Source organism: Phyllopteryx taeniolatus, chromosome 9 (assembly GCF_024500385.1).
Source record: "Phyllopteryx taeniolatus isolate TA_2022b chromosome 9, UOR_Ptae_1.2, whole genome shotgun sequence".
NCBI classification, from domain to species: domain Eukaryota; kingdom Metazoa; phylum Chordata; class Actinopteri; order Syngnathiformes; family Syngnathidae; genus Phyllopteryx; species Phyllopteryx taeniolatus.
In genome coordinates, this window is record NC_084510.1 from 16,500,033 (window position 1) to 16,521,117 (window position 21,085).

At 41.1% G+C, this 21,085-nt stretch overlaps 1 protein-coding gene across 4 annotated transcripts; it reads left to right on the forward strand.

The window, feature by feature from the left end:
• The first annotated feature begins 350 nt into the window (after nucleotides 1-350).
• LOC133483189 (transmembrane protein 198-like) lies at nucleotides 351-20,673 on the forward strand. Of its 4 annotated transcripts, none has more exons than XM_061784008.1 (7): nucleotides 351-867; nucleotides 4,531-4,727; nucleotides 8,467-8,564; nucleotides 14,834-15,075; nucleotides 16,550-17,125; nucleotides 17,214-17,291; nucleotides 19,797-20,673. In XM_061784008.1, the coding sequence occupies exons 3-7, from the start codon at nucleotides 8,503-8,505 to the stop codon at nucleotides 19,847-19,849; spliced, it is 1,011 nt and encodes a 336-aa protein (XP_061639992.1). In that variant the 5' UTR covers nucleotides 351-867; nucleotides 4,531-4,727; nucleotides 8,467-8,502; the 3' UTR covers nucleotides 19,850-20,673. The 4 variants fall into 4 exon arrangements, with proteins under 4 accessions (XP_061639992.1, XP_061639988.1, XP_061639990.1 ...); XM_061784004.1 differs by having other exon boundaries at nucleotides 352-867; nucleotides 17,214-17,362; XM_061784006.1 differs by lacking the exon at nucleotides 8,467-8,564 and having other exon boundaries at nucleotides 352-867; nucleotides 17,214-17,362.
• Nucleotides 20,674-21,085: the final 412 nt, after the last annotated feature.

Genomic DNA, 21,085 nt, shown 5'->3' on the forward strand with positions numbered 1-21,085 from the left:
TTATGGCAACCAAACTATGAATACATTTGCAAAAGATGAAGTTCAGAATTTGATATAGACAATTATTATGAGGATATTGTCTCATAGGCGTTTCTAACCTATTTTTGGGGGTGCCCCTAAAATGAATCCCAGCACACAAAATTTGAGAGCTCAAAAAACGTTTTCACTGTTTCACAAGCGCGACCCCAGTGAGGAGAAGCGGTTCAGAAAATGGCTGGATGGATATTACAAGCAGCTCTCAAGAAAATTAGCTTAGCCTTTAGCATAAAATGGAGGCGCCGAGTTCAAACTGTAGCTGCGCCGACCCCACCTCCCACCTCCCCCCCCCCCCCCCCCAATAGACGTCCCTCCAACGCACTCAAGTCCCCACTCCAGGAGGTGAAGATTGAGAGGGATTTGCCTCTAACGAGGGAGAGGGAAAAAGTTCGTTTTAAGTTTCGTGAAAGCAGATAGAGAAGTGGGAGAGGACAAGGTAGAGCCTTTCCAGACACACACACACACAGAGAGAGAGAGAGAGTGCGAGAGAGAGAGAGAGAGAGAGAGAGTTGGACCGGCTCGTCCCAAGCGGAGCCCGAACCTCTTTCTCCACTTCCACGGCTAACTCAACTCACGAAATAGCTAGCGGTAACTCTCCTAAACAACCTCTTCTGGACAATTTACACAGGACGGGGAAACGATGACGGTGGCGTGTTGTCTTGTTTGTTTGTTTTTTTTAAAAGAGAGAGAAGCCCAAGAATAAGTTAGGAAAATCCGGTTTTCCCTGCTCCATTACCACCGCTTTTGTGTTTGTAAATGGTGGAGCAAGTTGTCTGCTGACAGCACCAATTGTCCCGCACAAGTGAACGTTCCAAGCTGCTGGCTCCCTCGGTAAGTTTTCCTTCATCCTTTTAACATTTTGGGCCACACGCTTCCATTTTTGAGTTGTCCACGCGTTGTGTTTGTCACACTGTATTGCTTTGTTTTGCGGACTCGTAGTGAGTGGACATATGGTGTCATTAAACAACAGCGCTATACATAATGGTGATGATCACTGATTCAAATGCCCCTCCATGTTTAAGGATGATGTGTCAGCCATTTAACACACAAAGTCATCATGAAATAAAGACTTTAATGGAGTGTTGCTATTTAATTAAACATCACCAGTGGTTTTATGTGATTTTTGTGTCAACAATGATTTCATTTGTGTTGATATTTGTAAAGCGTTCCGTTACAGCAACAGGCTGTTGGACAAGTTTGAACATAATCTGAAATTAGGTTTGGACAAGACCCCCAATACTGTTGAATTTGCAGTCAACAGTGGGATAACACAGGAAATGGTCACATCACATATGTTGTTTTATTTTTATTGTGTTCAAATTGTCATTTACAGTAAGCCATCTGCAGTATGCTATAAAATAACTGTCTTGTCTGGTTCATGTAGTTCAACTCTATTTAAAAGACACAATTTTAGGTTTGCACATTCTACGCAAACCATAAATACATTCTTCACTTCACAAGGCCAACGTTTCTCCTTGTGGCCTACATGGCATGCCGGGTGTTCGAGCCCTGCGGTTGTGTTCTGTGATCTAGGGTGGGAGTGCCTCTTGGTTTTTGGGCAGTCAGATGACAGCCTACGGGTCCTGTCTTTACCAGGGATTTGAAGGCTGTAGTTACAACCCCCCCTTGAGTGTACGCTGCCATCTCTATCTATGTGACCTAGTCTGTCAGCCCGCACCAGATGGTTTTGCCCCTTTGGAAAGGCAGAGAGGAAATCCTTCCCTCCTTTGGGCTAAAAGAGAAGGCAGGAAAAGAGACAAGTCGACAAGTCAGACTGAACAAGTCTCAACTTGTGTTTTGTTTATGGATATAGAATAGGCTGTTCGTCATCAAGGGTTAAATGAGTGATATGATGTTCAAGACAACCTTCAGGAGGGTTTGTGGGAAGAATCTGCTCAATAGAAAGAGACTGATTCGCATGGGAACTTTTTGTTATTAATATGTCGGAAATGTAACCAGCCCTATCACCTTTAAACACAACTTAATACCAGCCCACTGTATACACTACAAGTGTTGATATGCACCTTGTCTGTACACTTGAATTAATCAATCAAGGTGGATTAGACACATTAATTGCCCCTGTATTTTAATTCTTCAGATACAGAGGTGCCTTAAGATACGAGTGACCCGACTTTTTTTTTTTCTTGAGACATGAGCTGATGTTCAGCCAATTTAATTGCTTTGATTTGCAAGCAAAAATTGAAGCCACAAGCTTTGTAATGGTGGCAGGGAACTTAACTCACTTGACAACAAAGAGCAGGTTTGCAGATAGTCAATAATTCTTCAAAAAACGGGGCTAAGTATTTGCTTCAAGGTGTTTATTGCCACTCCCAGTGTATTTACAACAGAACAATAGCTTTGCCTTAAAGTCTCTATAGCTTAATGCTATCAAGCACCTAACACCATAGACAGGCTAACTAATCGCGTCAGTGTTGCAGAGTTATAACCTTTTAAGCAACAGCTTTGTTGAATACAAACGGTGAAGCAACACACGGAGACAGATAAAATAACAATTCTCACAGCCATATATTATTTATCCTTTGCACACACAAAAAAGACTTGCTGCCGTTTACTGACTCAGTCTTGAAACTCTTCTTTGTATGGTTTGTGTATTATAATGACCCCAGTGGGCCAAGGCGTGTACAGTAGAAGGGGCAGCACAATTTCCATTGATTGAAACAAAAATGTGGCAAAAAACGTTTAATTCTATTTAATTATGTCATTATGTTTACAATATTATATACAGAGCCATTCTCATTAACAAACATTACAAAAATGTTGTGTATGGGAGGCTTGAACAAATTAATGGAATTTACAGTCGTTTCAATGGGGATAGATGATTTGCGATGATTTGTGTTACGAGTGTTTTGATTTAGTTGAGTTTGTCACAGAAAAAAATAAGCTCATATCTCAAGGCAGGCCCGTAGTTGGATGAGTTTTGTATGAAAGTCCGTGATCTCATCACCTTTGGGATGAACTACAACCAAAATGACGAGGCAGCAGGCTCTCAAAAATATTCTTCTAGCTTAATGAACCTTCCAAAATGTTGTACATGATGTGGCCAACTCCATAATTAATTTCATGTTCAGTGTCTGTACTATAGGTATTGTTGTGATAGCCAGGTGTCCCAATTCTTTAGTTCTTAAAGTGTTATGTTACTGACTTTTTATTTAGTTCTACAGCGTAAGGCTACGACAAACCTTTCTTTGTCTCATTACTTGACAAAAACTAACACTTCTAAAAACTGATTTAGTGTATCATACATGATAAGAAGCATTTGCGATCCCTTGTTTTACACTAGCTGTACTATCAGAGGGCACATGTCAAGTCAAAACAACTTAGTAGAACAGTACATGTACAAGTCTTCGGAACAAAGAATAAACTGCGAAGCTCAAGACTTGTCTGTCCTTTTAAAGGGACACAGACTTCATTTAAGATTACAAAATAATTGCAGTTTGACAGTAACACTGCTGAATAATGACGTTAAATGTGAATTAAACCACAGAGGTGCTGAGGGATTGCTGCGGACTGCAGTTCTTGGAGTGCTTGCTCAGGCTGACTAGTTTTGTCCAGGTGGTGAGCACATGGGCACATCTCAGCAAGGGAACTCCGAGCTTGTTTTTATGAAGAACAGCATTGAAGATGAAGAAAAATGGTGTAATCTGCTGAAGCTAAAATTCAAAATGGATTTTCCTCCTCCTCTGTGTCCCTTCTGGCTTACTGGGAGTAACTGAGATGGGTAATTCAATAATAATAATCATAGTCAATAATAGTAATTCAATGCATTTAGTAACAGTTTATATTTAAGGGTATGTTTACATGAGAATGTATTTCCATTCTTTTTTTTTTTAACTCTTACCGACAGACAACACTGTAATAAGATTGTCAGGTAGTAGTAGATTTTTCAACTTTACTACTTCAAAATGACGATTAGAGCATGACGTTGGCTAGTCGCTAATCACGTTTTTGGTTTGAAGAGGAGGCAGAACTGCTTGCAGCAACAGATGAGGGCACTGACTAAAATAGTCCATCGCCTTTATTGATTTAAATTGTCATCTATTTATTAATTCACAGCTTTGGTAAGTGAGTGACAGCCAGGAAAAGGGAAAAAGCCAGACTCGAGCACGATTTTGGGCTGCATTATCAAAGTGGAAGGAGAGCGGAAAATTATTCCACTGCACGCGACGAGGTCCCTGATTATTTGCAAACACCGAATATTCCAACCCTGCAGAACCCACTGCTGTGGTGAGCCCAGAACGAGGATGGGTTTCCCTGTTTGGCCAAGTTGTGCAAATGTTATCTGCTGTCCCAGCGGGAAGCACACTCAGCTGAAAATACCATCACGCCACATGAGGCAAGCCTTCACCCAGCCCAAAGTGGATGCTCTTGTGTTCTAATGCAGTGGTACTCAACCAACGGTCTACGGACCGTTACTGCGCAGCAGGCCATTTGGTACCTGGCTGTACAAATAGACTGACTTTTTTTTTTTTGCAGACCGGGAGATGGGTCAAACCCCACCCCACCCTGACATTGATTGGGTTTCAATGGGGACAGTCGGTCGACCCAATCCCCGATCGGGTCGAACCTTCCGATCGGGAAACTTCGTCACCACTGACCAATCTCCTGTCGACGAATGCTTGCCGGTCTGCGAAAAACCATACTTGCATGAACCAGTGTGTGGCGGAAAAAAGGTTGGGGAAAACTGTTCTAACATGTATGTTCTGTGAAAATTCAGTGTATAAACTGTCCATTGCCAGTGACTATAGATTATTGCCAAGCATTCACTACTCCTGGGATTTTTTTAAATTACAATACTGAAAAAATATAAATCTGTGACTTTCATCACATTAGTGTCGACAAAAAAAAAATCTGTTGTTGATCGAAGCACTAAGTCTGTGCACCAACTGCTTTGTCTGCATATATTTTATGTGAAAGAACAGTTGAGTAAGTAAAGTGACTCAACTGAAAAATAGTGGTGTCGTAAATGTAGACATGTAAGCACAAATTCTACTACAGTCATGTTTCCACTATTACGGTGTTAACTTTGAAGTACTTATGTACGAACTGTATGTCCAGATTGAACACTTAACACATGCAAATGTCCTTTGTTTTCACAGGCTACAACTTTTAGTGTTCACATGGAAACAATAATATTGTTGTTGCCAAAACAAAATCCACTTTGAGACCACCTTTCAAAAGCTCACTTTCAGTCTCCATTATCATGTAAACAAAGGGCCTAAAATGTCACCATTAATTAGAAGAAGAAAAAAAATCATTCAGTTTCATTTTGTAAATGGCCCCCATATTCTAATCTATTACCAACAACATACATACATGAGTGTGGGCGTGTATCTCTAAAATAGTTGAGAACCACATACAACACGTCATGTCCAAACATCCATCCAAGACTACTTTTAGTACTGTAAACACTGATTATACCTGTCATGGTAGGGATTTGGGGGAGTGGATTGAAGCAAACCCGCCAGATCTATATTTTCATTACCTTCCGATGATATATTGGATGGAAATACTGTAAGTGACTTAGCAGACTTAGAGCGTCAGCCTCACAGTTCTGGGGACCCGGGTTCAATCCCCGGCCCCGCCTGTGTGGAGTTTGCATGTTCTCCCCGTGCCTGTGTGGGTTTTCTCCGGGCACTCCGGTTTCCTCCCACATCCCAAAAACATGCATGAATTGGAGACTCTAAATTGCCCGTAGGCATGACTGTGAGTGCGAATGGTTGTTTGTTCCTATGTGCCCTGCGATTGGCTGGCAACCAGTTCAGGGTGTACCCCGCCTCCTGCCCGATGACAGCTGGGATAGGCTCCAGCACGCCCGCAACCCTAGTGAGGAGAAGCGGCTCAGAAAATGGATGGATGGATGGATGGATGGACTTAGCAGACACCTTCTGTCTCAGCATGCTCATTTTGGGAGCTGTTGTGTTTATAGGGGAACACTTAAAACTACTACTACTGTACTTATTGGCGGAGATGCAAAAAAAAAAAAGGTAACAGGAAACTAATTGATTGCAACAAGTTGCAAATTTGAAAAAATATGTTCTTGTTCCATTACATTTGAATCTGCATTTGACAGGTTTGTCTCACAACCCCCACCCCCAAAAAAACGTTTTCCCAAGAAAAACACTTATGTTGGGATTGTAGGTTATACTGTATACTTTTCCCTTTGTGCTCCCTTTGGAGCTGTAATTTTTTAGTATTGGAGTTAAAGAGACAGAATTGAAAGGTTTTGTGTTTGTTCGGAAAATGTGTCACTGTCTTTTCAACTGATAACTCTCAAATTATTGGCTACTGCTGACATACTGTACAGTATTTTTGCTTTGAAAACACCTTTCATACTGGCGAGCTGCTAGAGCTTACTACACTTTAATAACATTTATATATTGGTTCATTTCCAACCTGTAATCTAAACTTTCTCACACATACTGTTTTAGAGCCATACCCGGCATTAGATAGAAGATCATCTCCACCGCTAACAGTGTTTCGACATGCCCCGCCTTAATTCATAAGCCGCTTTCACACTGCCTTCGCGGCAAATTGGCATATCATAGTTAAAACCATAGATCTGGCATTTATTCGCCTGTCCCTTTCAGTCAGAACTGGCTGAAGCGAGACAACATCGTTGCGTCAGAAGTGTGCGTTCACGCGGCCGTTACAGCTTGACTTGCACTCCAGTGTATACTTTTTTGTTGAAAGCAACAATACACTGTGGCCTACACTGCTTAAGTGCAACACGGAGTCAGAACCTAACGGAGGGAATTTCCATTCTTACTCTAAATGTGAGTGTTAATATGTGATGCATATTTCTGAGCTACATTACAAGTATGTGCTGAAGACATGTGACTGCCCTCTTAACGGTCCTCTTTGTGTTTCTGTTTTCATGCTTCTTAAAGTACAGAGTACTCTGTCTTTTGTTGAAAGGCTTCTATTGTTTGTACTGAAGTCGGGCAAGCTTTAATTAGGTGAGATTAAATGTACTGTATGTGTCTGTTTAAGGAGGGGTAGCACTGGGAATAGTGCATGTGATTATTGCAAACCTAAAGTGTGCTTTCATACTCGCCCCCAGTTAAACTAGTTTTCAGTTTTGATGCGGTTTGTGTTGTCAGTTGTGAATACAGTAACTTCAACCAGGGTGCGGACCAATTACATTGCGGTACCAAGGTACTCTGGTCCAGTTTAACCTCAATCCAAAACAATGACTCTGCTTTGTCTGTTAACTTTGGTATGCCTGCAAACGTACCTAACAGGTAATGTGTAAAAAGATGAGACCAGTGACATTCTGAACACCTCTTCAATTTAGGAAGGAAACATAACGTGGCGCCAGAGGCGATGGAAGTTTACATTTCCATAAACTGACCCCCAGAGAGTGTAAACCATTGGTGTGAAGCACCCTTTTTTATCACCTTACCTTCAATTATGCTGTGTGGAAATTGTTTCTTCACATTGTTGAAAAGTAAATTTCATATAAACATCGATTTGGAAAAGATAGTTTTGTCCTGAATGTAGACATTAGTAAAAGATCTACTGCTAGGAGTTGAACAGCTGATGACCAAAGAAAGACCATGTGACACTGAGGGGAAACAGCTGAACGAAGACCAAACAGAAGAGAATAACTGACATTTTTGTCATATAAAAATCGACAAGTGGCACAAAAACTCAAATGGAAAAACTCAAAGTACAAAACGGGAGGAATGACGGCTGTAGATGTGATTGGACCACAAACAAGAAGCTTTAATTAGTATATCCACAATGCAATTAAACTGCATCAGGATTAATCGGATCAATCAAAGGTTACAGTCTATATTTGGAGTCCAAGTCAAGCTACCAATTTATGGTTCTATATCAGAATCAGAAACATCTTTATTTGCCAAGTATGTCCAAAAAACACACAAGGAATTTGTCTCCGGTAATTGGAGCCGCTCTAGTACGACAACAGACAATTGACAGAGAACACTTTCGAGACATAAAGACATTGAGAAAAACAGTCACTGAGCAATAAAGGGTTGCTAGTTATCTGGTAATGCCGGTACTTTTATTTATTTTTTTGACAATTGTGCAAAAAGATGCAGAGTCCTCTAGCACTTAGAGCAGACTATCTGACAAATGTATTCTCTCAGTTGGCAGCATGGACTTTGACATGTCACCTATGAGCATTAAGAGTCTGGAAAAATGTTTTGCTCATGATATAAGTTGGAGCAGGAAACTAACACGAATAGAATTGTAACACGGTAACACCCTGCAGGACCAACCTCGGTCGTGTCTGCTGGATCACTTTGTGACCTGTTTCTCTTTCGATTAGCAAGCAATCCAGAGAGATTATTTTTGTCATGTTTTAAGACAGTGGCAAATGTGCAAAGTTCTGTTCTGATTCTCGCGTCCATCTTTTCTAACCGAGTGTGCTCATGTTCCTAGCAGCATAAAGTCTTCAACGTTAGTGTCTACTGATATGAAATGTCAGTGTTGATGATCCAAAAGCTTGGCTGGTGTCAGTGCTCAATGTCACAAAAACAATGGTAAGCCCCTGTTGAAAGCTGATGTTCCACTTCCTCATCAGGTCTTCCTGCTTCACCAAAGCAGGAAGCTCGGTTTGGGGCCCATATGATGCCTTGTTCAATAATCCTCCAGATTCAAAGCAGATGTTATTGGGAGGATGCACAATCATTTATTTGTATTTAGCCATCTTTTTATCCTCTGCTCAGTATGGAAACCCCATTTTAAACCCACTGATAACTGCATTTTCTCTACGGCTCCTATCGTCTAGACAATTTTTTGGCTTGAGGACATGTTCAATAGAAGATGGCTTGATTTATGGCTGCAACTGCAGTGCACAGCTTGCATTCTTTGGTTGCTTCTCCCAGACAGCCAAATCATAATCTTATCTTCTCAGCTGGCCATGGCCATCAAGTCAGGGGGCAGACATTTTTCACTGACCATGCGTGTCCAACTCTTGATTAAACACACCCAAATTAGCTATGTGGGGAACTTGTAGACAGACCCACCTCCTCAGCAGCTGAGCACTCAATTGTGCATTACTCAACCCCCTGTTGTGTTTGTTCAACGGGTGTATCATCCAAAGCAATGGTATGGGATCCATTTTAATGCTGCTCATTACTGGTATTAATTGCCAATCCACATCTACTCTAAACTAGAAATACACGGTTTCCTTGTTTTGGTACGGCTGCGAGGTAACTAGAATGCATACGTAAGTTACTAACCTACACTAACGCTGCGGTCATAATTGTAGTAAATATTTGTATGAAAAACGCCTATAGGCCATGAATATAAACCAATCAAGTGGGAAAACAGTACAGCGGTAACTGAGTGAAATTTGAACCCACGCTGTCTCAGTCATGTGAGTGAACTACTTAACAACTGACAGTCTTCTTCTTTTCCTTTCGGCTTGTCCCGTTAGTGGTCGCCGCAGCGCGTCATCCTTTTCCATGTGTCAATTTAGGCTTCCTTCCATGTTAACAACTGACAGTAAATTTTTTAAATGTCTGAAAATTTACCATTTTACAATCCATCCATCCATACATTTTCTGTACCGCTTATCCTAATGAGGATCGTGGTTGAGCTGAAGCCAATCCCAGTTGGCTTTGGGCGAGAGGCGTGGTACATCCTGGACTGGTTCCCAGCCAATCTCACAGAACATATAGACAAACAACCACTCCCTTTCTAACCAAAGGGCAAAGTGTATTCGATTGCCTTAATAATTGTGTTTTTGGAATGGGGTTGGAAGACCCAAGGACTAGGAGAACAGGCCACAGCCTGGATTCGAACCCTCAACCTTCAAACTGTGGGACAGCTGTGCTAACCATAAGCTCACTCTGCCACCCACTATTTTACAAAAAGATATTAAATTATATTTCGATAACTTAGTTATTCACTGTCATTCCTGAACAGAAATTATGTGTTCGTGGTTGAATGTCATCCTTGATGACTTACCACACAGAGCTGGCTAAAATTTTGATCTAAAAAGGTTCAGTCAGAAATGCTCAATTCCTGTTCAAGATGGTTTAAAAGTCGAGCGCTAACAGAGAATGAAATGACAGTCTGCCTTAAAGCACTATATGTTCCCTTTAAGAATGTGTTACGCACTGCACATACACCTTAAATTGAATTTGTTCAACTGAGTAATCAGGTTCCAGATAGCCGACTTTCATGCAGATGATGTAGGCTCAGTTCCCAGTGCCTGTTTGTCCAGTGGTTCTGTCCGGACTCCGGATTTAAGTTAGGTTAATTGAACCCTAAATTCCCTGTAGTAAAGTGAATGGTGAACGCTTGTCTCTGTGTGATTGACTGATAATCTGTTCAGATTGTGCAACGGCTCTCACCAAATGTCAACAAGGAAAGGCTGCAGCTCTCGTGACCTGCACAGAATAGATTGATGAAACTTTAGGGATCTCCCAAAAGAAAAAAAACAAAGGAAAAAAAATTCTAATTGGATATACAGTATAAAAGAACGTTGTCATTATGAAGAGTTGTTCTTTATGTAGCACCTTCACAGAGCACGGAATCATTTTTGTCAACTTTAGTTGTAATGGATACCATGTGCACCGCTATAAGGGAATAGAACCATGTGCTTTCTCCTAGGCAGTCGGTAAATTCATATTTCACTGAAAGGCCTTGGAAGTGTTATCTGTCACGTTATCTTGACGTTGCCGGTCTTATTCATTATTCTTACAGTGTGCTGTCTTTAGTTAATAGTTTCTATTCATTCTACTTAGATTTGGTTAACAACTTCAAATCGATGCTGTGTCTGAGTTTAAAATTTCAAGTCAAAATGTGTTAATGATCTTTAACTCTTAAGCCTTGCTACATTAAAGGCAGCCTGATTTGTCTTCTAGCTGGACTACAGACTGTTTATCTTTTTGACACGTATTCAGTTAGTTGCCGGGTGACTTAAGCTGATGTAGAAAATGCAGCCTGGAAGCATTGCTCGAGTTCCATCTCGAAGATTGATCATGTTGCTCGTCGTTAGTGCCTCATCCCATTGCTCAGCGGCCATCTGAAGGAAACACTTGGCTCCCGTCTTAAAGCAAACAGGCGTTCTCCACTTGTATCCTTGGTGCTCCCAGCCGTCGTTATATGGGCCCCCGTTTCACGTGCAATGGGTTCCTGCAAGTGCCACCAGAGGTCACAGAGTGGGCCTCAGGGTTTTTGTTTTGGCCCACAATGGCTCTATTCTCCAACAGCGGCGAGGTTCTCTAAAAGCTGCAAGACATTGGACACCATTGTGACTCAGAGTAACATGATGCAACCGCAAAGATGCATGGGAATGTCTGCGGGTGTTCATCTACACTTAATTACTTCTCGGATGGTTTTGGAATGCTCACACCATTAGTGTTACTTTAAGTAGTAAATTGACTGAGATATTCGAACAAAGTTAGCATTACACCAAAAATTATATTGCTAAAGGATTTTATTAGCTGACTGTTGAATTCATTTGGTATTGGCAAGGTAGTCAATGACATCAGACTTAACAAGCATTACAAAGCCTCAATTCAATTCAACTCAACATCTTCTTTTATGACTTACTGGAAAGGCCTAATCTGAGGGGAAATGAAATGTTGTAAAGTTCGCATCTGCCCATGCATGTACTAAGTAGCATTCATAGATGAGGTTTAAAAAATATATATTTTTGTTGAAATGTGTATGTAAAATGTGTAAAATACAGGTATATTTCCAATAATAAAATAATAATGAATTCTCATTTTTCTTCCATTATTTGTGATCAATTATAATTAATTGGCAAATTATTTGCAAAAAAGGTTATTTATTTGTACAAGTTATTTTACAATAAATCAATTAACCAATTATTTGTTGAGAGAAAGGAACAAAAATACTTACTACTAAAAAAAAATTAAATGAATGCCACAAATATTACAAGACTAGATAATAAATGCTCGGTAGGTAGGCTTGTAGTACGGTGCGGGCTGTGTGTGGGACCAGTGATATAGACACTAGGCTCCTCAAATTCAATTCACATTTAATCCTAAATTAAACCGTCATTCCTACCTCCTATTTATTGTAGAGAAATATGAGCATGTCATCACGAATAGTCAAGAAACAGTCCAACAATCAAATACAAACGCAGGTGAAGTAAAGAGAGAGATCGCAGAATCTCTCTCAGACTGTTCTGAACTCTTGTTTTTACTGTATGTTGTGTTTAGCTGAATGCTGCCCAGAGGAGTTGTAGGCCCGAGCTGATGTCAAGTTGTTCTTATTCAAGTCATAAATTAGTTGAGTGAATTAGTGGCCTGTGATTAACTGGCAACCAGTCCAGGCCAGATTTACCATGACTCTCACAGGAAAGTCAGCTGGGATAGACTCCATCTTACCCGCGACCCTAATGGAGACAAGTGTATTAGAAATTGGATGGATGGATAAACCAGCAGTGCGTCTGATGGAGCGTCCAAGGAGTGCGCTTCATTTTTTTCAAGACGCAATTAATTATGCAAATCAATTTGACACAATTGACAGAATTTTCAACAATCAGTTAATCAGTGTATTGGTTATTACAGCTCTGCCTGGTTTCCATCCATCCATTTTCTGGGCCGTTTTTCCTCACGCGGGTCGCGGGCGTGCTGGAGGCTATCCCAGCTATCATCGGGGAGGAGGCGGGGTACACCCTGAACTGGTTGCCAGCCAATCGCAGGGCACATACAAACAAACAACCATTCGCACTCACATTCACACCTACGGGCAATTTAGAGTTATCAATTAACCTACTATGCATGTTTTTGTGGGAGGAAACCCGTAGTGCCCGGAGAAAACCCGGGCACATGCAAACATGCAAACTCCAAACAGGCGGGGCCGGGGATTGAACCCCAGTCCTCAGAACTGTGGGGCAGACACTCTAACCAGTCGTCCACCGTTCCACTGCTTTGTTTCAAAAGTCAAATCTAACTTATCTGATTTTATTAGAGAGGTCCACTCATGATCCAACATTCTGCTTTGAATATGTTCACATTTATTTTCTCAAGTTTGGTGTAGTCGAGCTCATTAATGAAGTACTGTAGAATCAAACACGTTTATAATTGCGCTCCAGACTTCAGCAATCACGTGCATAGCCATGATGGAAATATTAAATAAAAATATTCATAATATAGAAATCAAAAGCAGAAGAGAGAAACCAAAAAGTGCATGAAGGAGGAAAAGTTTCCGATGAGGCCTCATTTTTTCCATGTAAAGTCATTCCCAGGAAACACATGAAGGTACATGTTTTGTCTCAGACAAAACCTTAAACTGTCAACGTGGAATAATGCGCAGTGTAAGGGACACGTCTTGTCAAGAAGCAGTCTCGCAGATCTCGCAGTGAAAGCCCTTAATAGTAAAAGCAGGGCCATATGCTCCTGTCCTGAGAGATTTTTTTTGTCTCTCGTAGAAAACGTGAGTCGATTGTAATCGGATCTCGTCTGTGGTGAGCTCATGTCGGAGACTTGCCAGTGTTCCACCCATACAGCCGCGTGTGGCTCCTTCACATTTACCTTCTACAAGTCACAATCCGTTTAATAGTAGCAGCTTTAATGTGGCAGCAACAAAGAGATGCCTTCACCTTGTTATGTAAAAAGGAGGATTGAAGCAACACAAGAATAAGCAGTATGTATGCGTGTGTTTAAGTTTGTAATAAGCTTTTTAAGGAAATGCAAATCAATGAGAATAAAATTACATTTGTTGACAAGCCAATAAAGGTGTGTGCTTCACAACACCAAAGTCTTTTGCACTTAAAATAGTGTGAAAAAGTGTTTATACAGGCACCACATACACTTAAATGTCCCGTATTTTACCAAACCATTTTTTTCTACTATTTGAGATGTTATATTGACTCTATGGTGCTTCAGTAAACATGTGAAATAAGAATTAAAATCGTCCACGCATTCCTGAGTTTCAGACGTTTTTCTGCTGAGGGGCCTGAAATCGGGTCAATGGAATTTCTCTAGCTTATCTACAGTATGTCACTAGCGAAGATCTCCGCCTACCTCTCCACCCCCGAGCCAACGCTGTCAACATAACAAACACCTGTGCTCTCACAAGTGGGTCTTCTACACGGAGGCAACCAATCAGACGAAAGGTTGGCAGTCTTTGCCAAATATGGACAAAGTGGATACAAAACTGGGTCAAACAGAAGTAGCTGTCAGAGGGGCCTTTTCTGGACACTCGTATGACAAAATGTTTTTTGAAATGAAATTGACACTTTTATATTAAGTCCATGTTAGAGAGTCACTCTATGGAGGTCTAAATAGCCAAAATATGGGACCTTTAACGTTGGCACCAATGCTTGTGCCAACACAACACTTGGAGGTGTCCTGACTGGTCCACCAATATTATACACCAATAAAGCAACATGGTGTCTTGCTCTTGAATTTGGATGAACATTTTTTGAACAAAATTTAATGTCACTGAAAAGGCAGATAACAGTTTCATTGGAGGGGAGCTTATTATTGGAACATAATATGGAGTCACATACCGAGCATTTACACTGGCAGTTAAAATTATTCAATCCCCGTTGCAAATTATATTTATTTATGTGCTTGGAACTTTTTAATAAATAAATTGGTGGATGTTCGTTAGGTTCATTTTGGTTATATTCCCCTGTGCATTTCTTGGAAGAGGCATCAAAATACTTTTTGTAAATAAAATATTTTAGATGTTGAAGTAGTTGCTTGTATATAATATGTATGTGCACAGAATATTGATCGTAGTTGACATGAATAGTTTAGCATTCCCTGTGTTTGTGATGACTTTATTCATACGTACGATCGAACTTTTCTCTTCATAGCAATCAAAGCCGCTCAGATGGACCTGAGATAATGTCACCAGCCAGTCTACCTTGCGTCCTGGTCTTCTTCTGGACCTTAAACACCAGAATGGCAGATCCCACCGGGCTAAGCTCCGAGTCGACGGGGGCCGGTATTGCCGAGGTCGACGCCTGCAGCTTGGAGATAGAGAGGAAGTATGACATCATCCCTGCTGTCATCTGCTCCATGTGTTGCCTCTTTGGTATCATCTACTGCTTCTTTGGTGAGAAAGAAACTCTTCTAGGCCCTCTGTTACACATATTCATGCTAGGGGTGGGAACCACACAGTACCCCACAACACTTATTGTAATGATATTTTGATAATAATAACGATAGTACAGTAAACCCCCACCTATTTCCAAATTCACCTCGTCATGTTTTTTTAATGCAACCTATCCTTAGCTATTGATTTAAAAGCTACTTTTTGTATATTTTTGTAACACACTGAAATGCCACAAGATGTAGCCACTGCCCTGGTTTATAGGAAAGTAGTATAAGTCGCAGTTTTTTTCATAGTTTGGCCAGGGGTGCGACTTATATTCCGGAGCGACTTATATGTGAAATTATTAACACATTATTAAATAATTTCACGTTATTTTCACACTGACAACCGCAAGAGGGAGCTCTAGGCCTGTATCTGTACCTGCTACTTCTGTAATAAATTTCCCCCCAAAAATGCGACTTATACTCCAGTGCGACTTATATATGTTTTTTCTTCTTTATTATGCATTTTTTGGCTGGCGCGACTTATACTCCGGAGCAAATTATAGTCCGGAAAATACGGTAATTGGCCTCAACTTGAATTATTGTTGAATTGATGCACCTTGACTGAGACTCAGTTTAGCCAGGGTTGTGAGTTTGAGTCTTCACCACATGTACATGTTTTAGGATCATAGTTTGTGGTAAATTTACTATTTCAAATATTAGTATAGCCATCCATTTTCGACAGCACTTGTCCTCATTATCTACCGGCCGGCATCGGCCTCGGTATCTACCCTGAACTGATTGCCAACCAATTGTAGAGCACTCACATTCATACCTAAACACAATTTAGTCTTCAATTAACCTAAGAAGCAAGTTTTTGGAATGTGGTAGGAAGCCAAAGTACCTGCAGAAACCCCACACAAGCACAGGGAGAATATGCAAACTCCACACAGGAAGGCAGAATTCCAGATTCAAACCCCAAACGTCAGAACTGTGAGGCGGATGTGCTAAACGCTACACTCTTCTGTCCCATAGCACCCTATAATAATATCATATCAGGTCCTCCCTTAAAAATGTCTCTATAATAGGAGGCAAATATGACTTTTTAAGTTGGCTGAGGCCATGTTCTTCAGTCATCAATGTGTCTGAGACTGAATCAACAGCACCTCTACTCGTTGCAGCTAAGATGTCCTTCAAGACACAATTCATCAACAATCATTTTACACCATTGACAAAATTCGTTACGATCTGTGAACGGAATCATTCCCTAATTTACTACATATGCAGCATTGACTGTACATGGAAGAAAATACAGAGATGGACATAATTTATATAAGTCCAATTTTGTCATAAAGCTCAGCTGCTCATAATTGGACGTTGGACAAGCACCATATTCAAATTTTATGTATCAGTACTGAACGGTTAGCAATAACGATACAATACATTGCAATATCAACTCAGTGCCTCATGATTGCTTGTGCGTCCTCTTGTAGGTTACCGCTGTTTCAAGGCGGTCATGTTCCTGTCCGGTCTGATGTTCGGCGCGGTTATCATCTTCCTGCTGTGCCACAAGGAGCATGTGCTGGACACCCAGCTCAGTGTGGAGGCCAGCGCCGGCATCGGCCTCGGTATCGGCCTGCTCTGCGGCCTGGTGACCATGCTGGTGCGTAGCGTGGGCCTCTTCATGACGGGCCTCCTGTTGGGCCTTCTGCTGGCTCTGGCCGCCCTGCTGCTGACTCAGCAGTTCTACACTCCCACCACGGTGTGGGTGCCCCTGGGTGCGCTGCTGGGATCGGGCATGCTGTTCGCCGTACTGACGCTGCAATGGCAAAAGCTCTTCACCGTCCTCTCCACGGCCGTGTTCGGCGCCGCCATCATGACGGTGTGCGCCGACTACTTTGTGGAGATGCTAGCTTTGGCCACACACGTGTACGGGTGCCTGCGCCTCTCGCCGGGCCCGCCTCTCTGCTGGTACAGCTGGGTAATTCTGGGCATCTGGCCCGCACTCAGCCTCATCGGAGTCCTGGTCCAGTGGAAACTGACGGATGGCAGCTTCTCCCACACAGAGGGTAAGGATGAAATAGGATGACTACTGCCGTGGGACCGGTGCGCATGACTTACAATGAACCGATGCTAACATTTTCCCTCTCCCCCTAGTGGTTTTAAGTCGGCGGCAGAAGAGAGTGCAGCTGATGCGCATTAGAGAGAAGGACACCAGGAAGCGACAGCAGGCAGGTGGGCAGGAAGGCACGTACCGCCGTAAAGCCACCCCAGTGAAACGTTACGCTGGGGACCTTCTGGCACCGGTCAGTGTCACCCAACATGGCGTGTGCTGTGGTTACTGTCTCTCTATTTCACAACTTCACCTCAATCCTTGATTTTCTTCATTTTGTGATTAAGTATAGTGGACCCTCAAAACTCAATTTCAAATAGTTCGAGAAGGCTGCTTGAGGATTATCTGATAATATCCCCAAAGGAAATCATGAAAATTAAATTAATTTGTCGTGCGGTCAAGCCTCTGCCATCATTAACTATAAATAATAAATAAGTATTTTAAGTGACATGTTATCATAGATAATTGTCATTACAAAAATCCATTATTCAAATTGTCGAACGTAAAACTAATCTTTCAGTGAGTACCTCTGTCAGAAATTAACTCCTATTTTCGTCATTTCATAGTCGTTTCCATTTTCTGCTTTGGCTGATCATCACCGATACCCATGTACTTTAAAAGACGATACACACTATGGCGGTGCATAATAATTGATTCATAAATGAACTTTTCCAAATTTTAATGCACAACAGAGTTTCAATACTTTTTTTAAATAGCTTTTAAAGAACTGAAAATAGTCATTAGTTGAATTGGAAGCATTAGGAGGCCATATTTACTGAAATCATAAGCTACTTCAAACAAAAACATCTTAACAGGTCAAGTTACATTTTGACATAAGAACCCTTATTTGATAGCAGCTTTGAAATTCTGACATCCATTGCGCTTGTGAATATTTGGAGAGTTACTGCTTGAATTTCTTTGGAGGGTGTCAGTAAAGCTTCCTAGAGATGCTATTTGTATGTCAACTGCCTCCCACCCTCATAAATATTTTGCTTGAGGATGCTCCAAAGGTTCTCAACAGGGTTGAGGTCAGGGGAGGACGGGGGCCCCACATGACTTTCGCCCCTTTTATGACCATAGCAGCAAAAGATGCAGTGGGATTCTTTGCAGAATGAGATTGTTCACTGTAACCCTTGGATGGTCCAGATGGATTAATTAGTAGATAGTTGGTGGATGGCCACCAAGTCTCAACAAAGCTGCGAAATCAGCAAGGAGGTGGCGAATTCATGTTTTGGGCCAGATTCATGAAGACAGAGCTGGTCCATACCCTTTAGGTCATACCCTTTAGGTCCCCTGAAGGTATAAAAATGACCACTGAAAAATATGCGGCTTCTGACCGACCATTCTCCTCCATCGTACAAAAAGAAGAACCGTGCTAACAAAATCATCTTCATGCATGACAATGCACCAGCTCATGCTGCAAGGAATGCCTCTGCGTCATTGGCTGCAATGTGCATAAAAGGAGAGAAACTCATGCGGTGGCCCCTGTCCTTCCAAGACCTTAACCCTGTTGAGAACCTTTGGAGCATCCTCCAGCAAAAGATTTATGAGGGTGGGAGGCAGTTCACATCCAAACAGCAGCTTTAGGTGGCTATTCTGACATCTGCAAAAAAATTTAAGCAGAAACTCTTTAAAAAAAAAACAATAAGTTAAATGGATGTAAGATTTGTTAACCTGCTATCAAATGAGGGTTCTAATGTTAAAATCTAACTTGGCCTGTGAAAATGTTGTTGATTGAATTAGCTTTTGATTTCAGTGAAAGACCACGAATGCTGCAAATTCAACATATGACTATTTTCAGTTATTTAAAATCTATAAAATCCTCTTTTGTGTGTAATAATTTGGAACAGTGTACTTTTATATATATATATATATATATATATATATATATATATATATATATATATATATATATAATTGAGAGGTTTGTTCAAAAGCATTCCAATTATGCTCTAACAGTTTATGGCTTGAAAATTATGCTGACCGCCATTTGCTTTGACTATTTCATAAAATCCGAGAAAAATAGAACTTGGACAATAATTTGTAAGGCAGTGTATGAGTTACATCCACATAGACAGCTATCACCACCACCATACAACACAAGCATGGAAAAAGGAGTTCAGAACATTCAGATAGTCCCATCCCATTAACAATAAACATCCTCACAGTAGCCCATCCCTAATAAACACAACAACTAGATCTAGCCAGTTTTCTCTCACGCTTTTATAATTAAACTTTTGGATCATACTTTCTCTTGAAACGTCCTATCACGGGCAGCACATTGCACTAGTGGTTAGCAAGTCTGCCTCACAATTGTGAGGTTCAGGATTCAAATCTCGGCTCGGCTCTGGGTAGAGTTTGCACTTTCTCGCTGCGCTTGCATGGGGTTTACTCCAGCTTCCTCCCACGTTCCAAAAACATGCATGTTAAGTTCACTGAAGACTAAATTGTCCATAGGTGTGAATGTCTTTTTAGTTAGCCGCCAGCTCCCCGTAACCCAAATGAAGACAAGTGCTTTAGAAAATGGATCTATCCGTTTGAGTTCCGAGGGTCCACTACACACTTTGTGTGTCTCTGGAACACAACAACGTCTTCAACCTCTCACTGTGTCTCTGCATGTTTCTCAGAGCTACCTTCAAAGTCTGCGGGACAGACAAATGGGCACCGGCACCTCCCTTAGCAGCCAGAGCACAGCCAACCACACCATGATCGACTTGGACTGTGACACTGGCTCCACAGTGCCCCTAACAGCTACGACCCCTGTCGTCAGGGTCTGAGCACCGTGACCGTTACTAAAAGAGAGAGGGGGGGGGGGGGGACATTTTGGTTCTGTTCTGAAGAACCTGTGACAATGTTTTGTTGTTGATCTGTGTGTGAAAAGAGGATTACCAGTGGAGGAGGTTGCTGCTTTTTTTAATTGGGAAAGGAGAACATTTAAAGCAACTAAAACTGTGGTGCTTCTCAGAGGAACAAAACACTAACCACACAAGGTCCTCCATTTCCTCTCATCGTGTATTGAATACATAACAGAGCCTGAGGTGCATTTCTATCAGGTGGTACTGTACTTCAAAAGTTAGTCACATTGTCATTAAGTGTTGCGTTGTTACTGTTTAACATTGAAGGATGTGTGATTTTCTTTTCTTTAGAAGCAGTGTGTCAAGGAGTGAAGTATGACTAGAAGTATTTCAAAGTGAAGCAAAAACTGAACGTTACATGACAAGAGGTTTTGATTGTGTAAAAGCTTCTTTTTTGTTTTTGCATCACTCTGATTGATTTGCGTGAAATATTTTAGCCTTTGTGTGCTTGTCAAATGTCAAACATTATAATTTATTTGTCATGTAAACCAAGTACATGGTCGTGATGATTTAAAAAAAAAAAATATATACAAATTGGTAGCTGTTATTATCCATGTTGATTGACTTTAGGACAGACAATTCAATGTGTTTACTGAATCTGTTCATAAATGTTGATAGAAATGAATAAAATACATGTGTTTGATACTTATTAGTTCAATGAGTGCCATTGTTTTTTTCTCTTTTTGGCTCTTAGCAACCAGAGCGTTCTCACGCAATAAAGAGGTCATTGGAAGGATTTCCTATTCTGGAGTTGGTTGTAGCTGCCATGCTGTGTGCAGCCAAGATTTTTTTTCTTGTTCCTCACACAAGGCAAGAACAAAACAGCCTTTCATTACTTTTTTTTTTTTTCTGTACTTTTCATGAGTCTGCATTACAACACAATTTTTTTTCTGGCATCATATTGTGTTTAATTGTGCAAAAATATCAGGAAATACAGCTTGTGCTGTTTGCCAGTGACTCAGTGTGAATAAGTGCACAATGGAGGTACTGTAAATCAAAGGGTTCTGGTCAAAAGAGCACACTCCCATCATCATGTTATGTCCTCTTCAAAGCATCAACGC